Here is a 27,141-nt window from a genome sequence, read left to right as displayed (position 1 = left end):
CATCTTAAGAAAATAAGACTTGATTTGGGCCGTAGGAGTGTGCAGTTTCCATAATTTCACTACGAAATTGGGGTCTGTGTCCTTTGTCACAGCACTAAGCTCAGAAGCAGTTTGAGCGCTTTGATGGGATTGTTTAGAATTAGTCATAGAAAAATAGGGACTGTTGGCTTTTCAATGATTCCAGGGTAGATATCCACCTCATCCAGTTGGTGGGTTTCATGCGCTCTGTTTGTTTAGATCCCATAATGCTCAGGGTACAGTGCCCCTAGGAGATGAGCAGGGTAAGAAGGGCCATGCAGAGCCTGGCAGTCCAGGAAGAGAAACTCTGCGTGCTAACATTATACGGTACGGTCATAGGGTAATTAGTACATTTAGGGATATGGTATCTTCGCGAAACACAATACAGTACTTGGGGACTTGCTGCAGCGGCTCCCTTTCTCCTCTGTTGATCCGAGGTGTGGGGAGTGGATTTGAGGAGCTTTGCTTATTCACAAAGAAGAAAAGGCAGAAGGTTTTAGAGAACCTAGTGGCGCCCTGGGGGACGGGGGAGGGTGGCAGGTCACGTTGTCCTGGTACGCGGAGGGGCACCCGGCTGTGCTCCGGCTGCGACCTGCGCCCCGGTCCAGCGTGGCCGAGTGGAGGGAGCTGCAGACCGGCTCCCGGCCGGGACCAGGGGAGGGCTGCGGAGGGCTGTGTGCGGCTTGGAGCAAGACCCGGGGGGAGATGCTCACAAACGGGGCGTGTGACTGAGATTCAGGGGTCGGGTCCGAGTCCGCCCGGGAGCCAAACAGTTTTTAAAAAGGCTGAGGCTCAGGGCCTGCCGGTGGCTCATGTGGGCCGTGAGCTAGGGGAGGGTGTGCAGAGAAGCTGTGCTCTGGGGAACAAAAAGAGGGACCTGGACGGGGGCTTTGGAGGCCTAAGGTCTGTGAGAGCAGAGCGGGCCCCTTTCTCTTCTGACCCTCATCCCTTTATCTGCAAAACGGAATCACATAAAGAAAAGCATTCCTCATTTTAGTTAGTCTTTCTCTCTATATAATAGAGGTGGCCAAAACGTCACTGAAGAAAACCAGAGCCCCCTGAATGGTGTCCCCCCCGCCCCCATCTTTCCTCATCGTGCTGCTGACAGGGCCCATTGGACCTGCCCTCCTGGGTAGAGAGGACAGACAGACATCAGCCAGCGTGGCAGCAGCCACTGTGTTCGCGCAGGAGCAGGGTGGGACCAAGGTAGCCGCGCTGCTGCCCTTTCACAGCTTCTGGAATGAGGGGTGGGGTGGGGAAGGGGCAGAGGTACAGATCGCCAGTAATGAGGCGGCTAAGTTCATGGCGATAGTCACCAATACTTTACTGCGTGTTTGGGAGCTGCTAGGGGGACAGATCTTAAAAGTTCCCCTCACAAAGGGGAAAACAAATGTAACCGGGTGAAGTGATGGATGTTAAATAACATGGTGGTCATAATTTTACAAGGCATCCATACGTATCAAATCATGGTGTTTATATCTTAAACTTATGCAGTGTTCTGTGTCCATGATACCTCAGTAACACTGGAAGGAACTTTGAGAACAATCAGAAGAAAGACGTAAAAACCTTGGTAAAGCAGAGCTGTGGGCCTGGAGGGGTGGGGGCAGGTTCTGGATTTCGGGAGGATCCGAGTGGTGGGCTCAACGTGGTGCACCGCGAGGTGAATGTGGGGAAGGGGGGGTGAAAGGGGCAGCCGAGAAAAGGATGATTCAATTATGGCCTCTCTTCTTTATGGGATATTATGTGGTCACCAAAGTTAATGGTCAAAGTCGGGACCAGGTGGCGAGGAAGACACCTGTCAAGCTGTGTTCAGGAAAGAGGGCAGTGGGTGATGTGTTGTTTTGAGTACGCGATTCTGACTGTGCGATCACCCAGACGCATAGACAGAGATGAAAGAGTACAGTGAATAAGGACATCTGGGGTGTAAACGTTAAGTCTTCTTTAAAAATGGTCTTCTTTAATACTGATTAATGTGACTAATACTGATTAAATAAAACAAACTAGAAGATGCAGCATCCCATCCAGGATTCCACTGGGAGACACGTTTTTATGCCTTTCCAGCAGTGCATTTATGGTGCGTTTGTGGGTGGCTTTCTGACTGTGCTAATGTCCCAGTCTTGTACCAGATCTGTCAGCCTGCAGTGAGTGACTCTCGTGGTCTGGCTGAATGACACCAACGGCAGGAAAATGGAAATCGTAGGGAGCGTGTTTGGTAGATGAATAAGCCTCCAGACCAGAGCTGAAACACAAACAGAGCTGTTTCGGTTCTGGGGCAGCCTGGTTTTGGAGCCGAGGGAATAAGCCCAGTTCTTCAGTGTGCCAGTGCTTCAGGTGTGTGGAGACGCTGATCGGGGCGCCCTGCAGTCACCTGTCACCGTATCTGATCTCTGCAGCTCTGAGGTTTCTGTTGTTTATTTTCTGAAGAAACTGAGGGTGAAGAGACCCAGGTGTGTGGCTGCCATGGTTTGGGGGGGAGGGACCCTGTGCTTCCCCGGGACTCTCAGCCATTCCCCTCTACTGTGTTGTTCTTGGGCACCCCCTTCAGGATGAAATTATTTTAGAATTTATGGTTTTGGTGAAAGAAAGTAACTGGAAATATTTATTTGTTTAAAAGTCACACATGCCAGTGTACTGATAGACTTTTCACAGGTACCGCGGCGCTCGTGCCAGTTCATCCCAGTGACAGAAGGTGACTAGGTGACCAGATAATTAGGGTTGGTGGGGGGGGCGGATGTGGTTTGAGATCCGTTTCATCTAGTGAAGCGCAAGAATTACTGCCTCACAGCATGGAGCTCCTTGACTTTTTTTTCCCAGAAAGTTCTGTGTGTCTGTCTGATTCTCTGCTTGCATGTCTCACGCTTTCTGCCATTGTTACTCTGATAATTCTTTCTAACTTTGATGCTCCCCTTTTTTTCCTGTGACAACTCAATTGCTATTTCTTATGATTTGCATTAATATAAAGTAGGCACATCTGGAGTGTTCCCTCATATAAAAATGGGAGTTTAATTTTTTTCCTGCCGTTTGAAAATGTCAGTTTTTTTTCCCTCCATAAAAGCATATCTGTTGCTACCACAGATAGATAACACACTTCACACCCAGTGCGATTCAAAAAGCAGGGGCATTTTTTTATAGCCTGCCCTGTTGGTAGGCGGCTCCTATTGTTACTTTAATAACAACAGCATTCCCACCTATGATCTTTGATCACTGGGGACAGAAGCTTCTAGCACATTTAAGTCTCCTGCGTCTTATTCCGTGCTCTGCCAATGACAGAGTGAAGACCGAGTCTGAGTCCCTTCCCTGCCCAGTCCAAGTTCCTAAAAACGACTCATGTCTCAGGGAGGGTGAGACACGAGTCTGAAGTGTGTTCCTTACATAGTTCCTAAGGGCAGAGCTGGTCAGACTGTCCCCACCCCCTTCGTTTGCATTTAGGGTCCTTAGGTTACCTTTCAAGTCTACCTTTCTTTGTCCAGGCTGCCTCCCGGGTCTGTCGTCGCGAACTTTTCTCCCTAAATTATTCGAAATGACTGTTATTAGACCCAGACTTGGGTCAAACTAGACAGAGGGCAGAGAGGTCCCCAAATGACTGCGTGTACACACACAGCTTCCTTCTGTCACTCGCCACACATGCTGTCAGTGCATGTCCCGTGTGTTACGTGTTGTGCTTGGCCTCAGTGCATACAGTGATCAAACAGATGGCCCCTGCCCCCCCCTCCAGGCTCCTGAAGAAGGACAGTGAGACGGAGTTGATGGCAGCTGTGACTCCTAACTTCTGCTCTAACAGAAAAATGTGGAAGCTGTAGATCTGCAGTTAAAAGTTATGAAGCTTGAAGTCCTTTGTCTCTGAGCTTACACACCTGGGTTTGTCTGTGGAACTTCAGCAAAAGCACAGCATGCATTTTCCATTTGACTGCCTTTTACCTTTTCAGATGGCCTTTGATAAACTTTTAATGTCCTCTATTACATTTTCTATTTTTTTAGACCCTTAATGTCTTAGGGAGGTGCTTTCAAGTGATGTGGACATTGCTTTTCCATCTGCTGTCTGGTGTGTATTGATATTTTAACCCTTACCTCTCTGGGAGGAAAAGCTCTCTAGTGGCCACTCATCTGAGGTCCGTGAGGGTAATTATTATTACCGAAAGCAAATTATTACTGAGAGCAAACCGAGCTTAGCACTGGGCATGTGGCTGACAGGAATGTTTTGTTAGTTCCTAAAAGGAGGCGAGAAAATCATAAAAAGTCACAGGATCCTGCCTGTCATCGGGTTCGAGCCCCCCTTCCAGCTGATGACCCAGTACTCTCGGTCCCAAATTGGCCTCTCATTTGTCCTTAGAAGCTGCCGTGAAAGTCAGCTCCAGTGTTACTTTCGCCTGGAAAAAGTCTGGGCGACTCTGCCCGGCACTTTTGTTTGTGAGGCTTCTGCAAATTGGGGGAGCATATGACGAGGCAGGAAGAGGAAAGAGCGTGCTTGTCCCCAGGATCAGCTCCTACAGACTGGCTGAGGGGTGGCCGGAGGAGGGGAGGAGCGAAAGGCTCCACTATTGAGTTGGACAGTTGAGGATACATCTTTGTACTATTTACTCTTGGGATTAAGAGTACCACATCTGCATTCTAAATCAGCCTCAGAGATAGTCCTCAACGGTTTTTGTTTGGTTTTTTGGTTTTTTTTTTAAAGACAAGAAAGCAAACTAGAGAAGCATGGAGAGTTATAAAAGCAAAATATGACAGTGGAGAACGGCCTACAGCATATAGTGCGGTGACCCTAAATGCATTAAAATATCATCAGGTTGCGTTAAAAACCCAATTTTTTACTGTGTTAAAGAGAGGCGAAGAACATAACCGAAAAGGAATAGGAATGCATGAGCGGCTGTTTCGCAGAGAAGTGGAATGATCAAAGGTGCTTTGATAGCAACGTGCGAGAACTTTCAGTGAGAATCACGGGTGGAAGAGGCGGCACCAGAGCCGGCTGCCACTGCCTCCGTAGGAAGCGGTGGTGGCCTGGGCCAGGCTGTGGGGTCCACCCGGCTTAGAGCTCACAGGACCTAGGAAGAGTTCAGGTGCAGGGAGGGACCTAATCTCTTTATGACTCACATCCCTCTTCTGAGAGGGAGAATAATAATAGGTTACAAAGGTCAGCAGACACTTCTAAAATGTCTAGTTCAACAGAGTTGGGGCTGGAGGCCCAAGTGTCTCCCCCAGAGCTTGTCAGGAGTGCGACTCGCTCGCGGCCCCCAGACGACTGCCTTTTAACAAGATCCCCGGTGCCGGTGCCGTAGAAGAGTGCCGCCCAGGGGGTGCCAGATGTTGGATAAGGAACCAAAGGTGGGGGCCAGTGGCGGCAGTGAGTAATCTCACAGAAGCTAAGCATGAAAACCTGCAGAGCAACCTTCGAGAGCCACAGGCCCAGACTAGAATGTCGTGCTTGTATCTGCTGGGGTGATGTGATGGCCGTTGTTCCCTTTCTGCCTTGTGTTCGGGGAGGCGCTCCACCGAAGACCACTGCGTTCTTAGCAGTTATTTTGGCTTCTGTTTTAAAACATTGTCGGAAGTGAGCAAAACTGTTTTCTTCACTCACCTCCTGATGTATACAACCAGGCAAGAAAAAGTCAAGACTTTCAGTGGAAGCTGCATTTCACCTGCATGATCTGTATAAAACCCTGACAGGACAGCATGAAAGTATTAGGTACCTAATACAGATACTCCTTTTAACTCCTTCCCCCTCCTCCCAAGCAAGCAGTAGAGTAAGACCCCCGCTTTGTTTGTAACGGGTACAACGTGCAAGTCCGTTCTTCTCCCGGCTCTCTTCTTTCAGCTTACCTATATATATTTTTTACCAGATATTTGTTTATCTTTGAAGAAATAATCCACGATTTTCTGAATATACACACGTCTATAACGGAAGTCTTTTTCACACTGATAAAACTAATTTTATATCATGAACATATAACTTGAGTTATGTATGGAAAAACTTCAAGTGTGTGAAGTGAACACTTAGAAATGAGAGGAAAGAATGCGGAAACCATAGGAATCCCTGTGCATTACCATTAACCTGATCGAAGTATAAAAATTAATGGACACAAAAGAATGTATCGAACTGTACACCACAAAGAAAATCTGAGTAAGTTTACCAAGGCAGAAATCACATACCTCAGGGTCTGGGCTAGGACGCTCTCGGGTTCATTTCTATCTTCATGCCTCTCGGGCAGATCTTGGGAATGTGACTCAGTTTCCCTAAGCTTCAAGCTCCTAACTATGAGGCTGAGACCATAAGAGACTTTCTTGGGTGATTGTATATGAGTTGATCCATAGACTGTGCTCAGCCGTGGGCCTGAGGCAACGCTCCCTGAGTGGCACAAATTGCTTCTACTACTGTTTCTCAAGCTTGTAGGTTTCAGAAATGTATGAATGAGCAAATAAATCATCTGCCCCCACTTGGAAATTAAAGAATACCCCCTCTGTCATTAGTTGAGCAAATGAAGGATAGAAGTGAAGGAGGACCCCAAGCGCCTGGTCTTCACCCCACCTCATCCCGAGTCTCCCCACCCAGCCTTCCCAACTCCGCAAAGGGCACATCTCTTCTTCCAGTTGCTCAGGCTAAAAGCCATCCTGACATTTTCTCCCATCTGCCCCTCTCCCGCTGCCACCTTTTATCCAGGTGACCACAGGAGCCTCCTCACTAGTCTTCCCGCCCCCCCCCCCCCCCCCCCCCCCCCCCCCCCCCAGCTTTGGTCTGTTTCCAGCGAAGCAGACAGTCAAAGAGAGGTCCGGGCTCCCACTCACAGCTCTCTGAAGGCCACCTGCCCTGCTCGCAGNCCCCCCCCCCCCCCCCCCCGCCCCAGCTTTGGTCTGTTTCCAGCGAAGCAGACAGTCAAAGAGAGGTCCGGGCTCCCACTCACAGCTCTCTGAAGGCCACCTGCCCTGCTCGCAGCCAGGGGTCTTTACAGTGGCCAGCACGGCTCCCCTCCACCTCTGACACCTCCCCCCCTGCCACTCTTGTGTTCCCACCTACCTCTCCTGCTCCTGTCCTCCGGCTCATTCCAGCCCCCTGCACACTGGCCTTTGCTTTTCCTCAAATCTTCCAGGCTGCCATGTTGGTGCCTTTTGCACTGGGATTTCTTCTGCCTAAAAGACTCTTTGTCCATCGAAACCCTCCCCACCATGTATACGTGGTGTGCTCCCCCATCACCTACTGCCCCCAGCTACACATGCTGCTCCCCCGTCACCCTCCCCCGCCGTTTACACATTGCATACTCCCCCACATACATCTCCATCACCCTCACCCCAGGTGCAAGTGGACCCATAAGGGTCCACTTATGTACAGATTTTTTCCAATAAATACAGTACTATAAATACATTTTCTCTTCCTTATGATATTCTTAATCTTTTCTCCAGCTTTATTGTAAGAATGCAGTATACAGTACATATACAAAATATGTATTAATTGACTATCTATGTTACTAGTTAAGTTTTGAGGCAGCCAAAAGTTATACATGGATTTTAACTACACCCTGGCAGTCGGTGCTTGTCACCTGGGTGGTGTTCAAGAGTCAACTATATTTTGGAATTTGTAAGTGTGTTAAAGGCCTGTCACTTACAGGGGAGAGTTGGAGGGTAACTTACAGTTCACTTGGTCAGTTTCAGCTCTTAGCTCAGGAGCAGCTACCCATCCCCAACTCAGGTCCCTTGGTAGGCAGCTGTGCACATATTCCTGGGGAGCTTGCACATAGCAGGCCGGAGCAGGGTGGGCAAGGGACCTTGTCCCCCACATATAGGTACCCTGCACTCTGATGGGTGTTTGCCCCTGTTGCACCTCCCTACGCTGTGGCAAGTGTCTCCCCCCTCTGGCTGAAGTGACGTCCAAGAGATTTAAATGGCCAGTGCCCTACTCTCCATCCCTTTGTTTTTCACATTCTCCCCTTTTAGACCTAGACAGTAAAGACTAGGATCTGCATATACCAGAGAAGTTAGAGAGTGTGCATCCCAGCGAAAAGCTCAGAGATGATCTGAGAAGACCATAAGTTTATACTTCAGACTTATTCTCAGCACAGAGACAGACAATTAATTTTATAAAATAAAAATAAAAACATAAGCAAAAAACCCAGCAAACTGTGGGGAAGGAAAGGGGGATGTTACTTACATAGTTACCACGTTATTCGATTCAAAGATCTGATGTTCAACAACAACAAATCACAACTCATACAAAGAAACAAGAAAGTCTGGCCCATTCAAAGCAAAAATTAAATCAATAGACTGTTCCTAAAAAAGATCTAATGGTACATCTGCCAGATAAGTCTTTAAAACACATGTCTTAAAGATGCTCCAAACAAACAAACAAACAAACACCTCAGAGAAGTACAGGGGTATATGGACAAGGTCAAGAAAACCGTGTATGAGCAAATGGTAATATCATTAAAGCAATAACCTAAAGAAATAACAACAAGGAGTTCTGGAGCTAAAAAATACAATAAGTGAAATGAGAGATTTACCACATGGATTCAAAGGCAGATCTGAATAAGCAGAAGAAACAATTAGTGAACTGAAGACAGGACAATGGAATTGATCAAGTCTGAGGAACAGAAAGACAAGATTAAAGAAATGTGAGCAGAGCCTAAGAGGATTGTAGGACACCATCATGCAGACCAACAGATGCATTGTAGAAGTGTCAGAAATAGAGGAAAAGGGAGGGGCACAGAGAATATTGGAAGATATAATGCTTGAAAACTTCCAAAAATTGATGAAAGACCTGAATCCAAGAAGCTGAATAAGCTCTAAGTAACAGGAACTTAAGAGAGCCACACCAAGGCACATTATGCTAAACCTTTCAAAAGCCAGAGACCAAAAAAGAATATTAAAAGCAACAAGAGAGAAGTGAATCATCACATACAGGGGATCCTCAATAAGAACATAAGCAGATTTCTCATCAGAAACTATGGAGGCCAGTAGGCAGTGGAGTAATATATTTAAAGTGCTAAAAGAAAAAAAAAAATCTATTAACCCAGAATCCTATATCTGGGCAAATCTTTCCTTCAGAAGTGAGGAAGAAACTGGGGCGCTTGGGTGGCTCAGTCGGTTAAGAGTCTGGCTTGGGCTCTGGTCGTGATCTCACAGCTTGTGAGTTCGAGCTCCACACTGGGCTCTGTGCTGACAGCTCAGAGCCTGGAGCCTGCTTCAGGTTCTGTGTCTCCCTCTCTCTCTGCCCCTTCCCCCCTCACACTCTGTCTCCCTATCCTTCAAATATAAATAAACATTAAAAAAATTAAAATTAAAAAAAAAGTGAGGAAGAGACATTCACAGATAAACAAAAGATGAAGGCGTTTGCAGCCAGCAGGCTTGCCCGGCCAGAAGTGCTCAAGGGAGTCCTGCGAGGCAAAATGAAAGCACACTAGAGAGTAACTAAAAGCCACATGAAGAAATAAACATCGCATAAAAGCTAAATGCCTTGGCAATTATAAAAGGTATTATTGTAACTATTGTTTGTAATGCACTTTTTGTTTTCTACACTATTTAAGAGACTAATACATTTAAAGAAAAAAATGATTATTAGTGTAAGCTACTATAAATGTGACATTGGTTTGTAACTTCAAATCTTGTTTTCTCCATAATTTAAGAGATTAATGCACTTAAATAATGATTTCTGTTTTAGGGCACATCACATGTGAAGATGTACTTTTGTGACACCAGCTACTGAAAGGGGAGGGACAGAACTGTAAAACAACACAATTTGTGTTTGTTACTGAAGTTAAGCTGGTATAAATTTAAATGACAGTGTTTAAGTTTTTTTAATGTTTAATTTTTGAGAGAGGGACAGAGTGTGAGCTGGGGAGAGGTAGAGTGGGAGGGAGACACAGAATCCGAAGCAGGCTCCAGGCTCTGAGCTGTCAGCATAGAGCCCGACGCGGGGCTCAAATTCACAAACCATGAGATTATGACCTAAACCCAAGTCAGAAGCTCAACTGACAGAGCCACCCAGGTACCCCCAAGATACAGTGATTTAAGATTAGAATGTTTCATATAATCTCCATAGTAACCACAAAGAAATAGCTATAGAATATACACAAAAGGAAATGAGAAAGGAATTAAGCATTTCACTACAAAAAAATCAACTAAAAACAAAAAAAGATAGTAATGCAAGAAATGAGGGACAGAAAAATTATAAGGTATATAGAAAATAAATAGCAGAATGACAGAAGTAAGTCTTTCCCTATCAGTAAATACTTTAAGTGTAAATGAATTAAACCCAAAAACCCTTCAATCCAAAGAGATTGGAAGAATGGATAAAAACACATGATCCAATTGTATGCTGTCTACAAGAGACTTTTTCAGATCCAGTGACACAAACAGGTTGAAAATGAAAGGAAGAAAATGTACTCTATGCAAACAGTAACCAAAAGAGAGCAGGGGTGGCTATATTAATATCAGACAAAATAAATTTTAAAAAGACATGAGACTTTTATATATTAAGAAAAAGTTCAATATAGCAAAAACTGACAGAATTGAAGGGAGAAATAGCCAGATGTACTATAATATTTGGAGAATAATGGATAGAAAAATCAGACAGAAGATAAAGAACTAGAAGACTTAAACAGAATAAACCAAACTAGATCACACACACACACAGTACTCTGCCCAGCCACAGGGTACGCAGTCGTCTTCTGCACGTGGAGCATGCTCCAGGGTGGACTGCATGTTAGGCCACAGATGAAGTCTCAGTAGATTAACAAAATATATATCATACGAAGTACTTTTTTCTGACCACAACATGATGCAGTTAGAAATTGCTAACCAAAGGAAAACTGGAATATTCACAAAATTGTGAAATTAAACAGCACACTTTTAAACAGCCAGTGGATCAAAGAAGAAATCACAAGGAGGTTAGAAAATACTTAGAGACAAATGGAAACAAAAACAAAACAACATCAAAACATCCGAGAGTCAGTAAAAGCGATGCTAAAAGAAATTTATAGCTATAAGCAGATTAAAAAACAAGAGAGACTTCAGATCAGCAGCCTAAATTTATAAATTACAGAACTAGACAAAGAACAGGCTAAACACAAAACTAGCAGAAAGAAGGAAATGATAGATAAATGAAATAAAGAAGAAAAATGATAGGACAAATCAATAAAAAATTGGTTCTTCAAAAAGATCAATAGAATTGACAAACCTTTAGCTAGATGGACTGAGAAAAAGGAGAAGGCATAAATTACTAAAATCAGAAATGCAAGTGCGGGAGTGCCTGTGTGTCTTGGCCGATAAGTGTGCAACTCTTGATCTCAGCTCAGGTCTTAATCTGAGAGTTGTGAGTTCAAGCCCCTCATTGGGCTCCATGCTGAGCATGAAGACTACTTGAAAGGAAGGGAGGGAGGAAAGAAATGAAAGTAGGGACATTTCTACCTTCTACAGACATTAAAGGATTATAAGAGAGTCCCATGAACAGTAGTATGTACACACACACACACACACACACACACACACACAATTGGATTAGCTTGGTAAAATGAACAAATTTCCAGAAACACACAACCTACCAAGACTCAATCACAAAGAAACAGAAAATCTGAATACACCTATAATTATTAAGGAAATTGAGTCACTAATCAGAAAATTCCCAACAAAGTAAAGCTCTGAACCTGGTGATTTCACTTGTGAATTTTACCAAAAATTTAAGGAAAAACCAGTAATAGTCTTTCTTAAAGTTTCCCCCAAATTGGAGAGGAAGCCACTCTTCCTAACTCATTCTGTGAGGTCAGCATTAATCACCCTGACACCAAATCCAGACAAAGACACTACAGGAAAAGAAAATGATAGGTGATCATTGTCCACAGTAAACATTGATGAAAAAACCCACAACAAAACATGAGCAAACAGAATTCAGCAGTATTTTTAAATGACCAAATGGAACTTTTCCTGGATTGCAAAGATTGTTCAACAAATAAAAAATCAGTCAGGGTAATACACCACATCAACAGAATGAGGGGGGAAATCCCTTACTATCTCAACTGATGCAGAAAAACCGTTTGATGAAGTTCACCTTTTTATGATAAAATACACTCAACAAACTAGGAATAGAAGGAAATGACCACGGGGCACCTGGGTGGCTCAGTCAGTTAAGCATCTGACTTTGGCTCAGGTCATGATCTCACGGTTTGTGAGCTTTAGCCCTATGTCAGGCCCTGTGCTGACAGCTCAGATTGTGTGTTCCTATCTCTCTGCCCCTCCCTGCCTTTCAAAAACAAGTAAATATTAAAAATATTTTTTTAAAAAAAGAAAGAAATTACCTCGTCAAAACAGTAGAAAAAAAAATCCAGGAAACCAAGAGCCAGTTTTTTGAAAAGATAAAATTAATAAGCCCTTAGCCAGATTTATCAAGAAAAAAAGAGAAAGAACCCAAATAAGTAAAATCAGAAACAAAAGAGAAGTAACAAACTGACATTACAGAAATACAAAGGACTAGAAGAGGATACTACAAAAAAATTATATGCCAACAAATTGGATAACCTGGAAGAAATGAATAAATTCCTGGAAACTTATAATCTTCCAAAACCAAATCACAAAGAAATAGAAAATCTGCACAGACCAATTACTGGTAATGAATTTGAATTGTCAGTAAAAAAAAAAACCCAACAAATAAAAGTTTAGGACCAGATGGATTCACAGGTGAATTCTACCAAACATTTAAAGAAGATTTAATACCTATCCTCAAACTATTCCAAAAAACAGAAGAGGAAGGAGAACTTCCAAATACATTCTACAGGGCCAGCCAGCATTACCCCGATACCAAAACCAGACAAAGACAAAGACACCACACACAGAAAAGAAATAATAATAATAATGAAAAGAAAACTGCAGATGATATGATGTCATTATGCAGAAAATTCTAAAGATTTGGGCATGGGTGACTTAGTTGGTTGAGCATCTGATTCTTGATTGCTACTCAGGTCATGATCCCAGAATCGTGAGATCGAGCCCTGTGTTGGGCTCCATGCTGAGTGTGGAGCCTGCATGGGATTCTCAATCTCTCTCCTTCTGCCCCGTCCCCTGCTCATGCACTGTCTTTCTTTCTCTCTAAAAGAAAGGGAAAGAAAAGAAAATTCTAAAGATTTGACCCCCCCCCAAAAAAAACCTTTTAGGTATAATAAATGAATTTGTCAAAGTATCAGGAAACAAGTCAAGACAAAAATCAGTTAAATTTCTATACATAAGCAATAAACAGTCTGACAGGAAAATTACAAAAACAATTCCATTGACAGTAGCAGTAAAACATAAAATAATTGAAATTTTAACCAAGAAGGTGAAAGACTTGTACAGTGGAAACTACAAATACTACTACAAGAGATTTTAAAAGACATACAAAATGGAAACTGATCTCATGTGCAAGGATTGGAAGACTTCATATTGTTAAAATGCCAGTACTGCCCAAAGCATTTTCTGTGCAAACCGCTTCAAAATCCCAACAATGTTCTTTACAGAAATAGAAAAATCCATCAGCCTCAAAGTACACTGATTAACCAAAACAGTCTTGAAAAAGTGGACAGAAATTGGATTTTCACACTTCCTGATTTGAAAACTTAACTATATAGCTGTATTAATCAAAACAGTGTGGTATTGGCATAAAGATAGATATGCAAACCAATAGAATAGAGAACCCTTTAATAAATCCACGCATATTTGGTCAAGTAACTTAACAACAGTGCCAAGGCCCTTCAGTGGGGGAAAGGACAGTCTTTTCAGCAAACTGTGCTGGGGAAACTGGAAATCCCAATGCAAAAGAATGAAGTTGGACCCTTACCTAACACTGGATACAAAAATTAACTTAAAAGGGATCAGGAGCTTAAATCTAAGACCTAAAACAATAAAATCCTCTTTTTTTTTTTTTTTAACTATTTTTTAATTTATTTCTGAGAGAGAGATAGAGACAGTGTGAGCAGGGGAAGGTCAGAGAGAGAGGGAGACACAGAATCCGAAGACAGGCTCCAGGCTCTGAGCTAGCTGTCAGCACAGAGCCCCACATGGGGCTCGAACCCACGAACTGTGAGATCGTGACCTGAGCCGTAGTCAGACGCCCAACCAACTGAGCCACCCAGGCACCCCAACAATAAAGTTCTTAAGACAAAGACAAAAGTATCACAACACTGGATTTGATTTCTTGGATATGATTTCTCAGATAAGACATCAAATGTCTGGGTAACAAAAGGGGAAAAAAAGGCAAATTGGGTTCACGAAAATTCATATAGTTTGTGTATCAAAAGACACTATCAGTAAAGAAGCTATACCCACAATAGGAGAAAATATTTCCAAATCATATATTTCATAAGCAATTAATGTCTAGAATATATAGAGAGCTTCTAAACCTCAACCCCCCCCAAAAAAAGAAAAAAAAAACCCCAAACCAACAACTCTATCCAAAAATAGACAATGAACTTGAATAGACATTTGTCCAAAGAAGACGTGAGTGGCCAACAAGCACATGAATGCATGCTCAACATCCACTAATCATTAGCGAAATGCAAATCAAGACTATGGGATACCACCTCATACCCATTAAGACAGGTACTGTCAAAAAGCAGAAAACTAGTGTTGGCGAGGATGTGGAGAAAGGGGAACCCTCTTGCACTGTTAGTGGGAATGTGAAATAGGACAGTCACTATGGACAGTATGGCAATTCCTGAAAACATTAAAAACATAATTACCACATATGATCCACAAGTTCACCTCTGGGTATATACCCAGAAGAATTAAAAGCAGAGTTTCAAAGGTATACTTGGACACCCAAGTTCGTAGCAGTTTAGTCACAATTACCAAAACATAGAAGTAACACAAGTGTCTATTAATGGAAAGATGAATGGATAAGCAAAGTGTAGCATGTAGACATACTAACAATGAGATCCTAATTTAAAAAGGAAGGAATTCTGATGTGCTATGACGTGGGTGAACTTTGAAGACATTGTTCTAAGTGAAATAAGTCAGTCACAAGACACATTTTTTTTTTAAATCTTTATTTTTTAGAGAGAGACAGGGTGTGAGCAGGGGAGGGGCAGAGAGGGAGAGGGAGACACAGAATCCGAAGCAGCTCCAGGCTCTGAGCTGTCAGCACAGAGCCCGATGTGGGTCTTGAGCCCACAAACTGCAGAGTCACAGGCTGAGCTGAAGTTGGACGGTTACCTGACTGAGCCACCCAGCTGCCCCTCAGAAAGACAAATATTATATGATTACACTTACATGAGGCACTTAGAGTAGTCAGGATTATAAAGACAGTATACTGCTAGTTGGCCAGGGACGGGGAAAGACGATAATGAGAAGTTATTAATAGAGAGGGAGTTTTCGTTTTACAAGATAAAGACTCATGGGGACGTGCGATGGTGATAATTGCATAACAGTGTGAGTGTGTTTAATATCACTGAATTGTAAACTTAAAAATGGTCAAGTTGGTGAGTTTTAGGTTGTGTGTATTTTACCACAATGTAAAAAAATGCAAAACAAAACAAAAAATGAGTCTCTCATTAGATGCCAAAAAAGCTGTTGATAAAATTCAGCATACATGCCTTATCAGAACTTTCAAAACCAATAACGTCCTGTAAACTAATAATGTAACTAGTAACGTTAAGGCTTTTTCTTAATATAATAAAAGACTTAGAGTGCATGTTCCTTGAGGGTCCTGGAGGGCAAGGATCAAGTCCTTGATGATATACCCCCAGTGTTACCAGCTGTGCCTTTTGAATGGAAATGTTCAGTAAGGATGAGCTAAATTTGTACGCCATAGGTGCTGCCAACATCAGCCTTCAGTGCAGCAGTGAAGTATCCCCATTAAGAAATGAGGATATTTCATATCATCAGTCAATATTTAACATTATTCTGGAACTTCTGGATAAAGCATTCACATAAAAATAATATTTAACCATTAGGAAGGAGAAAAATATTTCTATTTGGAAACCATATATCATTATATGTCTAAAAAGTCCTGGAGAATGAACTAAAAAATATTTTTAGTAGATGAGACAGTTTAGCAAAATGAATAAAGATACAAGATAAGAGGGAAGAAAGGGTGAAGTAATGAACTGGGAGAGACTTGTCGGTCATGAAAAGGTTCCCTGCAACAATGAGTTCTGGTGTTTTGGGCCATCTGAGTATTCTCCCCAAAACCCAGCCTGTTCTTCCTTATCTTAGAGTTACATTTTCCCTCACCCATTTTTAAATCTCCATTTCCGTTTTTAAACCATCCTCTTTGACAGGAGAATAAGATTTGATGTTTGTCTCTTGGCCATTTGTTTTCTTTCTGAATCTTCTTTATCTTCCATGCATACATTAAGTTTTTTTTTTAATCTTTATTTATTGTTGAGAGACAGAGTGTGAGCAGGGGAGGGAGGAGCAGAGAGAGAGGGAGACACAGAATCCAAAACAGGCTCCAGGCTCCAAGCTGTCAGCACAGAGCCCGACTTAGGGCTCGAACTCATGAACTGAGATCATGACCTGAGCCGAAGTCAGATGCTACACTGATTGAGCCCCCCAGGTGCCCCCATGCCTACATTTTTAAAAGATTATTTTTTATTTAGAGTTTTGTGCTGAGCCTCAGGTCCATTAGGCTGTATTTTTCCTGGTTCTGTTCTCTATTCGTTTCTGGTGATCCCCCCACTTTTCAGTTTCATTCTTCAGGATCACTTGCGCCAAGTTGGCTCAGAACCTTGAAATTAACATCGTGCTTCTTTGTGATGAAGGAATTGAAATTACGATTTTAAGATGCTTTGAATTCCAGAGTTAAATGCCATAGAATCATTTTGGGGAATGTTTTTGAAATCATCTCTCTCAAGTCTGTGGACACATACCTGTTCTTGGCTGGCCTTCTCTCTGTGGTTTTCACACATGGAGTGAAGTGTTCCTTCTGCCCCTTCCCCAAATGAGTCAGAACTGAGTCCTCAGTTTCTCTTCTCAGTGGGAGCCTGAATGGTCAATCAAGTCAGTGTTTTGTCAGGACTCACTTTTTCAGCCAAATGAGCAGGGATCTAACTAATGTCTGCTGGCGCCCCCATCTGGCCAGGGAGCCTTCAGTGGCTCAGTGAGGGTCCATCCTCCGTTCCTGTGCCCTTCCACCTCCACCACACTCTTTCCAGCATGTTCCATCCATGTGTTTGCCACGTGTTTTCACCTAAGAGTTCATGTTCCTGACAAATACACAAGTTATCCACCTCCTGTCTGTTCTGTTTCTTTAATATCCCAAGTGCCTCTCCATCTCCAGTATTTCAGTGCTATTCTGATTCCTAGCAATATCCACGAGTTGTTACTGTTAACATAATGCCAATTAAATTGGACACGCCTGGGGCGCCTGGGTGGCTCAGTCAGTTAAGCTTCTGACTTCAGCTCAGGTCAGGATCTCGCAGTTCATGGGTTCGAGCCCCCCGTCGGGCTCTGGGCTGACAGCTCAGAGCCTGGAGCCTGCTTTAGATTCTGTGTCTTCCTCCCTCTGCCCCTCTCCCACTCATGCTTTGTCTCTGTCAAAAGTGAATAAATGCTAAAAAATTACTAAAAAAAATTTTTTTTTTATTTCTGAGAGAGAGAGAGACAGTGTAAGCTGGGGAGGGTCAGAGAGAGAGGGAGACACAGAACCCGAAACAGGCTCCAGGCTCTGAGCTCACGGTCAGCACAGAGCCCAATGTGGGGGTCAAACCCACAAACTGTGAGATCATGACCTGAGCCAAAGTCAGATGTTTAACCGACTGAGCCACCCAGGTGCCCCTAAAAAATTATTTGTAATAAATAAATGAATAGGACACACTTACCAATGATTCTCATCATTCTCCAGTGTGCGCAAGATCCTTCTGCACCTCAGGTGAAGACTGGCCCAGCCCATCCACTCACAGGTTCCTGGGCAGTTTGCGTAGTTCAGTGGTGATCGCTGTTAAGAAGGCTCGGCCGCCAGACCGTCCTTCAGCAGAGGTGGGGTTGGTTCTAAGGACGACCTGCTGTCCGCCGATGTCTTTAAGATATTCTTATTCACCTATGTCGAATCTACAATCCCTTCTCGAATCGTGCTGAGACTCTCAATGCGGGGAGAGATGATGGCATTAAAGAATGCAGGGACTTCAGTTCTTTGGCGCCAACACGATGCGCCCGGGATAAGAGGGCAGCCCAGGTGGGGCACCTGCGCCGTGACAGTTCTCAGGCAAGCCTTGATTTGGTCACCTGTCATCCGTCTCACCTGAACCTCCTCCCCCCGTTCATCACCCTGTTGTAAGAGACACGTGTCCCAGTGGAAAGACCCTGGGCTTTCCAGTGCGCTCTTGCGTTAAATCTGGAGCTTCCAGATACCAGCTGTGGGGCTTTGGCAAGTTACGTCACCTTTCTGAGCCTCCGTGTCCTCCAGAACATGTACAAAATTCTACCTGATCCCGTTTCTTTCGCTTCCTTTCCCCCTCCCATACCCATATAACATGTATGTATACCCATGTGTACATATATGTAATACAGATGTAATAGACGTTGGCATGGTAGACACTCAGTGCTTGGGGAAATAGAAGGGGCAGCTGTGAGGATGTCTTTTAACTCACTTCTCTGGATCCTTTCCTCTCTGACTAGCGTAGAAACAGCCTTCCTGTAACTCCAGCTTCTTCGCAGAATTCTCTATATGTTTTCTTTCTCTGACTGAACAATCTGCTGTGAGCCTTCAGTCCCGAAGGCTGTTTCTCTTCTCCCGTCGTACCCCCCGTAGGGTAAGGAGTACGTAATGGTACCTGGCTTCCACCCTTGTTTGTAAAGTCCCTTTCGCATTGAACCCCATGCCAGTGAGCTCTGTCATGCCTTGTCACTGTTTGGCTACCATCTGTGGCCATCTCTTTTCTGAGGATTTTGGAATCTACCCGTTCAAATAACCTAGCACCCCGGTTCACTGCATGTAGAGTTTGGCCGCTGTGAGCACCCCACTTCTCCTTCCTACGTAACTGTGGGTTCCCCCTGTGCCCCTTTTCATAGCTGCTGCCTGTACAGGTCTCTCCACACGTTGAGCAGAACAAATCCATGCTCTCTTGTGCCCCCGGCTCTTTGCTAGGCAGTAGGGATTGAGAAGGTCCCTGCCCTCACTGAGCTTCAGTTCTTCTAGAAATCCTTTCTCTTTCCTGTAAATGTGTCCCTACACCCTTTAAACAATCGCAAGCATTTCCCATCCTTAAAAATACGGCTTTCTCCTCCCTGCATCCCTGTCAGCCACCACCCACCCCCTCCCCTAGCCGTCGCTCCTTCCTTCCCCTGAAGAACCTTTTTCCCACTGCAGTTTGTGCCTGTCACTGTACGAAAACTATTCATTGGTGAGAAATCCCAAATATCACAGCCACTGAAAATTTGCAGTTCTAATTTTGACCTCCGTGCGGCATTACTGGAAAATACCAACACTTCTTCCTTAAAGATTCTCCTTTCCCTTTGCTGCCATGACCCACCCCCTGCTTCACTGGGTGACACTTTCTCCCCAGGCTCCTTCAAGTCCTTCTCCTCTGTCTGCTTCTCATTCTGTTCTGTCTGGAGTGTTGCTCTTTCCTATGGCTCTCTGCTCAGCCATCTTTTCTCTCTCCCTGCACGCTTCCTGGGTGATGGTAAGCAGATCATTGTGTTTATTCCCACTTTTACTCAGGTGTCTGGAAGCTGCCTCCGCCCCAGCAGGCCCAGCGTGGAGCGTTCATTGGCCCTGCCCTTCCCCTGCACCCTCTCCTTCTGCTGCACCTCTCCCCTGCACCCTCTCATTATCCTCTACCCTCTCTTCCTCCTATAGCCTCTCCCCCTCTCCTGCTCTCATAGTCAAAGACTTTCATCTTGGCTTTTCCAAACTGTAACAGTTGCTTGGCTTTTAAAAATCTTTAACTTTTTATTTGCATAAAATATACAGGGATCCAGAGATAAATACATCATAATCTCTGTCCTTGGGAAACTCTTGGTCAAGGGCTTGTAAACAAATGCATCCCAAGCCTGTGGGCAGATGTACCAATGGAAGCAGGTGCCATCTGTTGGGCCATCCAGGTGTGAGATAAGGTGGCTGTTGATAAAGGTGGTTCTGTTCTCACTGTTCTCCTACTGACAGCCTGGGCATCTTCCAGTAACCTGACCTTTATTCAATTAAACTGTGGCAAGAGAGATTTTGCGGGGGGCGGGCGGGAGGGCGAAGCCCTACCCAATATGCATACAGGGTTGATTTCTCTGACACTCCTAGTATCTTTATAGGTTAAACAAGGCCTAACTCAAATAGACCTGAGCCTACCCACAAAATTAGTCCCGGACACACCCAAAGCTCACATATCTTGATTCTCTAATTACAGATTCAGTATTCTGTAACATTATCAACATGATCGGAGTAAGCAGATCTAAAAAATAGACTCTAAAACAGCAGCTCAAATATTTCTACCCATTTAAACGAGAGTTACTGCTAGACCTGGGACAGGGTGGCCAGCTTGTTCCCTCTTGTCCCCTTCTTTGCCCTCTGCACCCCTCCTCCCCACATGGCCTCCACCCAGGCCTGCATCTCACAGCCTTGCCCTTCGAGAGAATCGTCTCTTCCAGCAGGTGCCCAAGACAAATAGAGATTCCGTAGATGCATCAACCCCACTTCTGGCGGTTGCTCCCATAGGTTGTCTCCCTGTCCGTGAACTTGGGCTCACCTGGATGACAGGCAGCTGCCACCCGATAAAATGTTAGCCCAGCAGAAGGGAGTGGGGGCCATGCTTCAGCAGACTGTGTTCTCAAGGGGCTTGTGGGGTGCCGGTGAAACTGCTGGCCGGGAGGCAGGAGACCAGGGTTGTCCTGCAGTCGGCGGCTGCGCGTTGGCTTCGCTTACTTGGCCCGGCTTTCTTGACGCTACAGTGTGCACGGGCCTCCCGGCGGGTAAGTCTTCTGCACGTGCCCACCCAGCTCTGTGCAGGGCTTCCTTGGTTTCTCACCCAGGCTCTGGGTTAGCGACATCGTTGGAGGCCCACCCACCCCCACTGTGCCTCCTCCTGTTCCCTTCCATCCAGTCCCGTCGTGAGTCTGCGTCTGCGTGTGCCCTTTCAGCCGACTGCATCCCAGGACAGCAGGAGCTCCTCCATGCGGCCAGGGACTCGCGTGGGGCCCCTGCTTGTCACCTTGTCCCCGTGTCTGGGCATGCTGGCCTTCAGCACGTGGCAGCCCGGTGTCCGATGGCGGGGGTGGTTCTCCACAGTCCCTTCAGCCTGGCCGTGCCCTGGGTGCGGGGCACTGGCGTTTTTCTGCTGTCTCACATCTGCTCATCTGTCTTTTCAGGAGCCCAGCAGCCGGGGCTGCCATATTACACGGACCCCGGAGGACCAGGGCTGAATCCCGCCGGGAACCCCATGGCGATGGCTTTCCAGGTCCAACCCAACTCACCCCAGGGAAGCACGGCCTACCCGCCGCCCCCTTCTTACTGCAATACGCCCCCGCCCCCGTATGAACAGGTGGTGAAGGCCAAGTAGCAGGGGCACCTGCCTGTGCGACCTCACAGGGGAACAGAGAGAGGCGCGTTCATTCCACCTCTCTGTCCCCATCAATGTTCACTTCTGGGAATTGTCTCCTGAGCCACTAAGGGCAAGTTCCTCTTTGATTCCTTCAAATCAAGCACAGCCCCCTTTCACTTGTTCCGTGGAAGACCAATATTTGAATTCACCCCGTGTCTCTGTTACTTCTGTTTCTGGTGTAATCTGAGCTCTGGCAGAGTGTGGACAGTCCCCGAGGGCTGACACCTTAGATCCTGGGGGGAGAGACTAAGGAGGCGGAGGAGGCGGGGCTGGTGCGTGCCGGTGAGCACAGGTGAGCACACGGAGGGCCGCTGCTGGCCCCGACAGCCTCCTCCCAGGCAGCTTGCGGAAGTGAGGCCCCACGGGGCCCACCCTTGTGCCCCTCGTCCTGTGGGTCTTCCTCTTCAAGAAGCAGTTAGACTTGTGGTGTAGAAGAAGCCTTTTAGCCCTTTCTGTCTCCGCTCACTTCCTAAAGATGAGAGAGGCTGCCCTCCTGCACAGCCACGGCTGGGAGAGCGCTCCTTCTCCTCAAGGAGACGATGATCCGGAATCAGGCCAAGTTGGATGTCTGCACTTCCCCTGAAAATCGCTAAGGAAAGTGCTTTATATTTATGAGGAATTGATCGAATTGCTCTCTGCCTCAAACTGGGACATTGCACTTCATGAGCTCTTGGTTTGATGTGGCAACAGTAAAATGTTTCCCTGTTTTTTAGTGAGTTTGTGGAAGCTCCTGTAGAGTCCTGTCCTTTGAGGTCAGATTGAGAGTGTCTTCCCTGACCGTCAGCCGCCCTCTGGCTATGTTCCGACCACAGGTCTCCATGGCCTTCCCAGAGGCAGCCCTAGAGGTGGGCTGTGACGGATAGCTTGCAAAGCAGAGAGAAACCGCCGGCTGGGAAGTCACATCATCCCCTGGGACAGAGCTGTCCCAGCAGGCCGGGGCCCTAGTTTGTTTGATCTCAGCAGGAGTGCGTGTCTGACTCTGACGAGGAAAGCTTGCTGGGGGGAAAAAAAAAAGAAAAAGACCAGGAACGCGAAATCCCAGGACTGCAGGCTGATCTCTGCAAACAGCACCTCATAGGTTTCACTGACAACTCAACCAACATTAGAATAGAAGGTGTGGTGGGAAATGCAAACCCTGCCTGAGAAACGATCTACCCCTGGGATCCCGCAAGCGGTGAAGCTGACCGTGCATTGAAACCCAGACTGAGATCTGACGGCTTGTTATGTATAGGAAGGCAAAGGTGGGTAGGTCCCTGTGCTGTAGTAGTGGGTTTTGGGGGGGCAGGGCGGGGGACCCTTATTTTTGTACGAGCTGATTGGAGCCTCTTGAGAAATTGTTACTCATTGAACTTGAGCATCAGAACATCTCGCTGGAGTGGATGCTGAGTGTTTTCATTCCCCCAGATCAGAGGTCCCTTTCCTACTGGGATCTCTGTATGGGGAGGGTGGGGGGCCACAGCGGCGCTCTGCTATACCTTCCTCTGAAGATGGAGAATCTGCCCACCTCCCAGGGGGTTCCACAGGAAGCGCTTAGAGCCACACGAACACCCTTGGAAACACAGTTTATAAACCCAGATGCTGCTGCTGGGGTCTCTCAGCCACCCTCCGTGACCTCCGAACTCCTGGACTCCGGCTCCTCCCACACTCGAGTCCTGGAGTCCCGGGAGACAGGAAAGCACAACGTTGCCCTTTGCAACCAAGGACAACCACAGGGGTCCAGAAGGTTCCCCTTCCTCCAGGTCTTGTGTTTTGCATTTTTAATTTGAATGTCTCCCTTCACTTTTTTTTTTTTTAAATCAGGCAGCACAGGAAGAGATGCCCCTGGAATTGGATCCGGGTACAGCTGATGGAGACCCAGATATCCATGACTTAATTTTATCTTTTTTGATAGCAAATGATCTCAGAGACTGGATGACTTAGGTAGTGCGCAATCGCTTTGTATTCTGCGTGCGTGAGGTTAAATTCCGTTTTCCCCTTGAACCTGGACGAGAACCCCGCTACACTGAACCCCAGTACTGCGCATAGACATTCCACTCGTGGGGACGTTTTCCTGGCCGTTCTCATTTCCCCTGTGCTGTCAGTGGACCGTGTCCCCCTCCCGGACTAGTCCAGCTCCTGGCGTGTTGATGTCTTAGAGAGTCCGTGGTTAGGAGTAACTGGGAGCCGATCTGTGCGTGTTCTCTCTGCAACATTTGGCTCCTTTCTCTTTTTTGTTCTCTTTTGATAGGGTCCCGTTTCCTATGTCTGCAAAATAAAAAGTAAATTTGGGCACGTGCTTTGATTGTTTGGCTGGGACGTGGGAAAGCGGGTGGAGATGATGTTTCTCATGAGGAAAGGCATACAGAGGGTCCTGCTTCAGTGGGGGTGGGGTGGGGCGGGTGACACACTCAACCTCAGGAGCCCCAGAAATTAGATGCTGTCAAAGAACATAAGGAACGTTTGGTGCACCAACACATTTGAAAAGTTTAGCTAAGGAAAAAATGATCCGAAGACAGAAGCATCAATTAGCTAAACTCACAGGAAATACCATCATGAGTTATCCGAGGGGCTGGGTCTGCTTCCCATAGGTAGCTGAGCCTTGACTTTAAAAGTGCTGCTCCGCGGGGCCAGTTCTGTATTTCTGTCACAGATCTATCGAAGGAAATAGTTGCTTCAGGCAGTCTGCATTTTAGATGAATCCTTAATTGAGATAATGTTTATAAAGAAGCATTTTGTCTGAAAGCGGGACAAGAAATAAGCCAGAAGAGGTCAAGCAGCTTGCTCCCGGTGACGTCTGGGCAAATTTACACACCTTACCTGGACACCTCACCAGGTAGCCAGACTTCCCCCAGTAAACTGGAAGCAGGCTTATGTACAAGTCCAAGGTCATGACTTGAGATGGCAAACTGAGTGACTGAGTGCTCAATTTGATCTGTTCCTCCCAGATTTCACCAAACCTCAAAAAAAATCTATAACGGCTCTCACAGCGAAAAAGCGCAAGAACAGAAATCCCGAGCGACTTCTGAAGTAGAAGACGGTGGGTAGGGTTGATTGGTGGAGAAAACAAGTCTGAGAAGACATGAAGCTGGGAATGTTAAGAGAAGGTGGCTGGGCAGGAGATAGCCTTACAGAGACTCCGCAGGAAGGCCAGCAGGTGCGGAGGCCGAACACAGCCAGGGGCCCAGGCCCAGGTGTGGGCCTGACAGTGTTCTGGAGAGCAGCTCTGCTGGGGAGCTGTGACCCTCTGCCCCTGGCTCCCCGCTCAGGGGAGCAGCTAGCCGCAGGAAGTGATGGCCCTGCGTTCACACATAGGGGGCGCTCTGTGTCGTAAGGTGTTGGGAGGTAGGCTAGTGGTATCATCATTTCACTTTCACAAGTGAATTAGGTGTTTTCTAATGTATCAGTCAATTACAACATTCTTAGTCTGGGCTACCATCCCTTTCCCCCAGTCCCTGGACCTTGATCCAAGGCCCCAGGGAGATCCCTTGCAAAGTAGAGATCCAGGGACGTGGGAGAAATCACGACCCAGCCACTGGCACCACAGATCTGGAAGTTTTCTCTGGCACCAGAGGAAAGGAGCTCAGCCAAGCTGTCTCCTGACTTGCCCTACACCAGTCTTTCCACCCAACTGGGCAAGCATCTCTCAGCTAAAAATGTCGCTCCTTAATAGTCTGTGTTCTCAACTTCGAATATTCTTTGAATGCCAAAGAGGAGAGCACAGAGTAGACGTGATGGCAGCCCACGCGGGTGTGACTACGCGTCGCGGGATCACGGCCAGACTGTGGGCTCCGAATATGTACACACAGCCTTGCTTCAAGCCCTGAGCCTGCTATTTGTGAGCTGTGTGTCTTCAGACAAATGCCTTCAGTTTCAATTGCTCAAGTGATCTCAAGTCTGTTTGCTCAACTATAAAACAAGAAATATACTACCTGTTGCTTACACCAGGCTCATCCCAGGCACACTGTGGATGTTCACCAAATGTTTAAAATCCCTTCTTCTCCCTCATGCTACATTTCCTTGAGCAAGAGAAATTGAAGCACAGTGGGAGAGAAAATGAATGCCCACTTCGTCCTTCGTCCACCTGTCAGCAGGTGAGACCCGGGGTGTAGGGGTGAAGGTCTTTGAATACATTCTCCATGTATTTTCCACCTTTCAGACAGACCTTGATTACATGAAGATGACAAAAGATGTCCCATACACCACCACCCCACATCACCTTCCTGCTCTCCTCTTAAAATGGTGTGTGTTGCTCAGTAACAGATGTTGAGCCAGTCAGAGCTAAGAAGGAGAAACCTTGGGCAACCTTCTTTTTTCCTCACCATCGAGTTTAAGAGATTGGTGAGCACCCCAGAATAAGCCGTGAATGATAAGCAATCGATTATAAGCAATCCTGTTACTTTGGGCGCCACTTTTGCTCTCCCCTGACCCCCCACAACTTCTTACTGTAAGGTTCCTGGTTGGGATTGGCTTTCTTGGCGCTGGCCAGGAGAGATCCTGCTCCATTTCTGGGCACACAGCCCCCCTAAAAGTGTGGTGGGTGCAGGGATGATTTATCAACACGCCTCCCTCCCCACCGCCACCCCTGAAGAAGGGTGAAGGGAGGGAGTCCCAAGAGCGCGGGTCCCAAGAGTGTAATGAGGAAGGAGGAATGTCACTCCATCCTTTTTCATCAGTAGCAGGAAAGCTGCAGAGTTGCTTCCGTCTCTCTGTCTCTGGACTCGAGAGATCACTGTCCACCCCGAGGCCGCTGCAGACCTGGTACTTTTAGACGCCTTTAAATATTCTAGTCCCGCATCATCCAACAAAACGTACCGGGAGCCAGATATGTTACATTAAAATGTCAGTAGCTCTGCTAAGAAAGAACAAAAAGTGGAATGTATTTTCATATTTAACCCAACAAATCAAACTACTAATCATTCCAACATGTAACAACAGAAAGTTTATTAAAAAGAAATGCTGATGTTCTTTTTCCCCCCATCGTCCAAATCCGGTGTGAATGTTATACTCCCTCCACAATCCATGTGGAGCAGCCACATCTCAAGTGTGCGAGAACTCCACAATGCTCATGACTATGCTATTATGAAGTGTGGGGCAAGAGTGAATAAGAAAATGCTCAGCCCTGCGGCTCCTGGGTGGCTCGGTTGGTTGAGCATCAGATTACTGATTTCAGGTCATGATCCCGCGGTTCAAGGGTTCAAGCCCTGCGCCTGGCTCTGTGCTGATGGCGCGGAGCCTGCCTGGGATTTTCTGTTTCTCTCTTTCTCAAAAATAAACATTTAAAAAAATGCTCAGCTCTTACGGTCTTGCTGGTTATTTTTAATTATTAAAAAAGTTGAAGGTAAAAGGCAGGCTCCTGTGGCAGAGTTTGTAACTTCTGGTGAACCAACACAATTCTCTAGACCTCCGACATTGCAGATCCCAGTTACAAAACAGCCCAGTTACAAAACAGTTACAAGTCAGTCTCGGGAGCTGAAAGCTTGAATTGCTCCTTGGCACTCTGGGCCGAGTGTGAGGGTTGCTGTGCTCTGTTGCAGCCCACTGCTTCATTCCGATCTCCAAAGGTGCTGGCTGGTCAGCCCTGAGCCAGCATCCAGGAGCTGCTGAGGAACACCCAAGACGAGAGAGAGACAGCATGTTTCATGGGGCCTCAGAAGTGCTCCCCAAATCA

The 27,141-nt window shown here is 46.1% G+C and overlaps 1 protein-coding gene across 1 annotated transcript in view; it reads left to right on the top strand.

Moving 5' to 3' along the window:
• Nucleotides 1-23,739, top strand: part of VOPP1 (VOPP1 WW domain binding protein) — an 89,581-nt gene extending 65,842 nt beyond the window's left edge. Inside the window, exon 5 of the mRNA XM_039243014.1 lies at nt 21,262-23,739. Within this exon, the coding sequence (XP_039098945.1) occupies nt 21,262-21,452 (191 nt within the window). The 3' untranslated portion in view covers nt 21,453-23,739. The remainder of the gene's footprint in view (nt 1-21,261) is intronic.
• Nucleotides 23,740-27,141: the final 3,402 nt, after the last annotated feature.

This window comes from Hyaena hyaena, unplaced genomic scaffold (assembly GCF_003009895.1).
Source record: "Hyaena hyaena isolate Hyena2069 unplaced genomic scaffold, ASM300989v1 scaffold_218, whole genome shotgun sequence".
Classification (NCBI taxonomy): domain Eukaryota; kingdom Metazoa; phylum Chordata; class Mammalia; order Carnivora; family Hyaenidae; genus Hyaena; species Hyaena hyaena.
The sequence above is the reverse complement of the archived record's forward strand: the minus strand, read 5'-3'. Positions and strand labels throughout refer to the sequence as shown.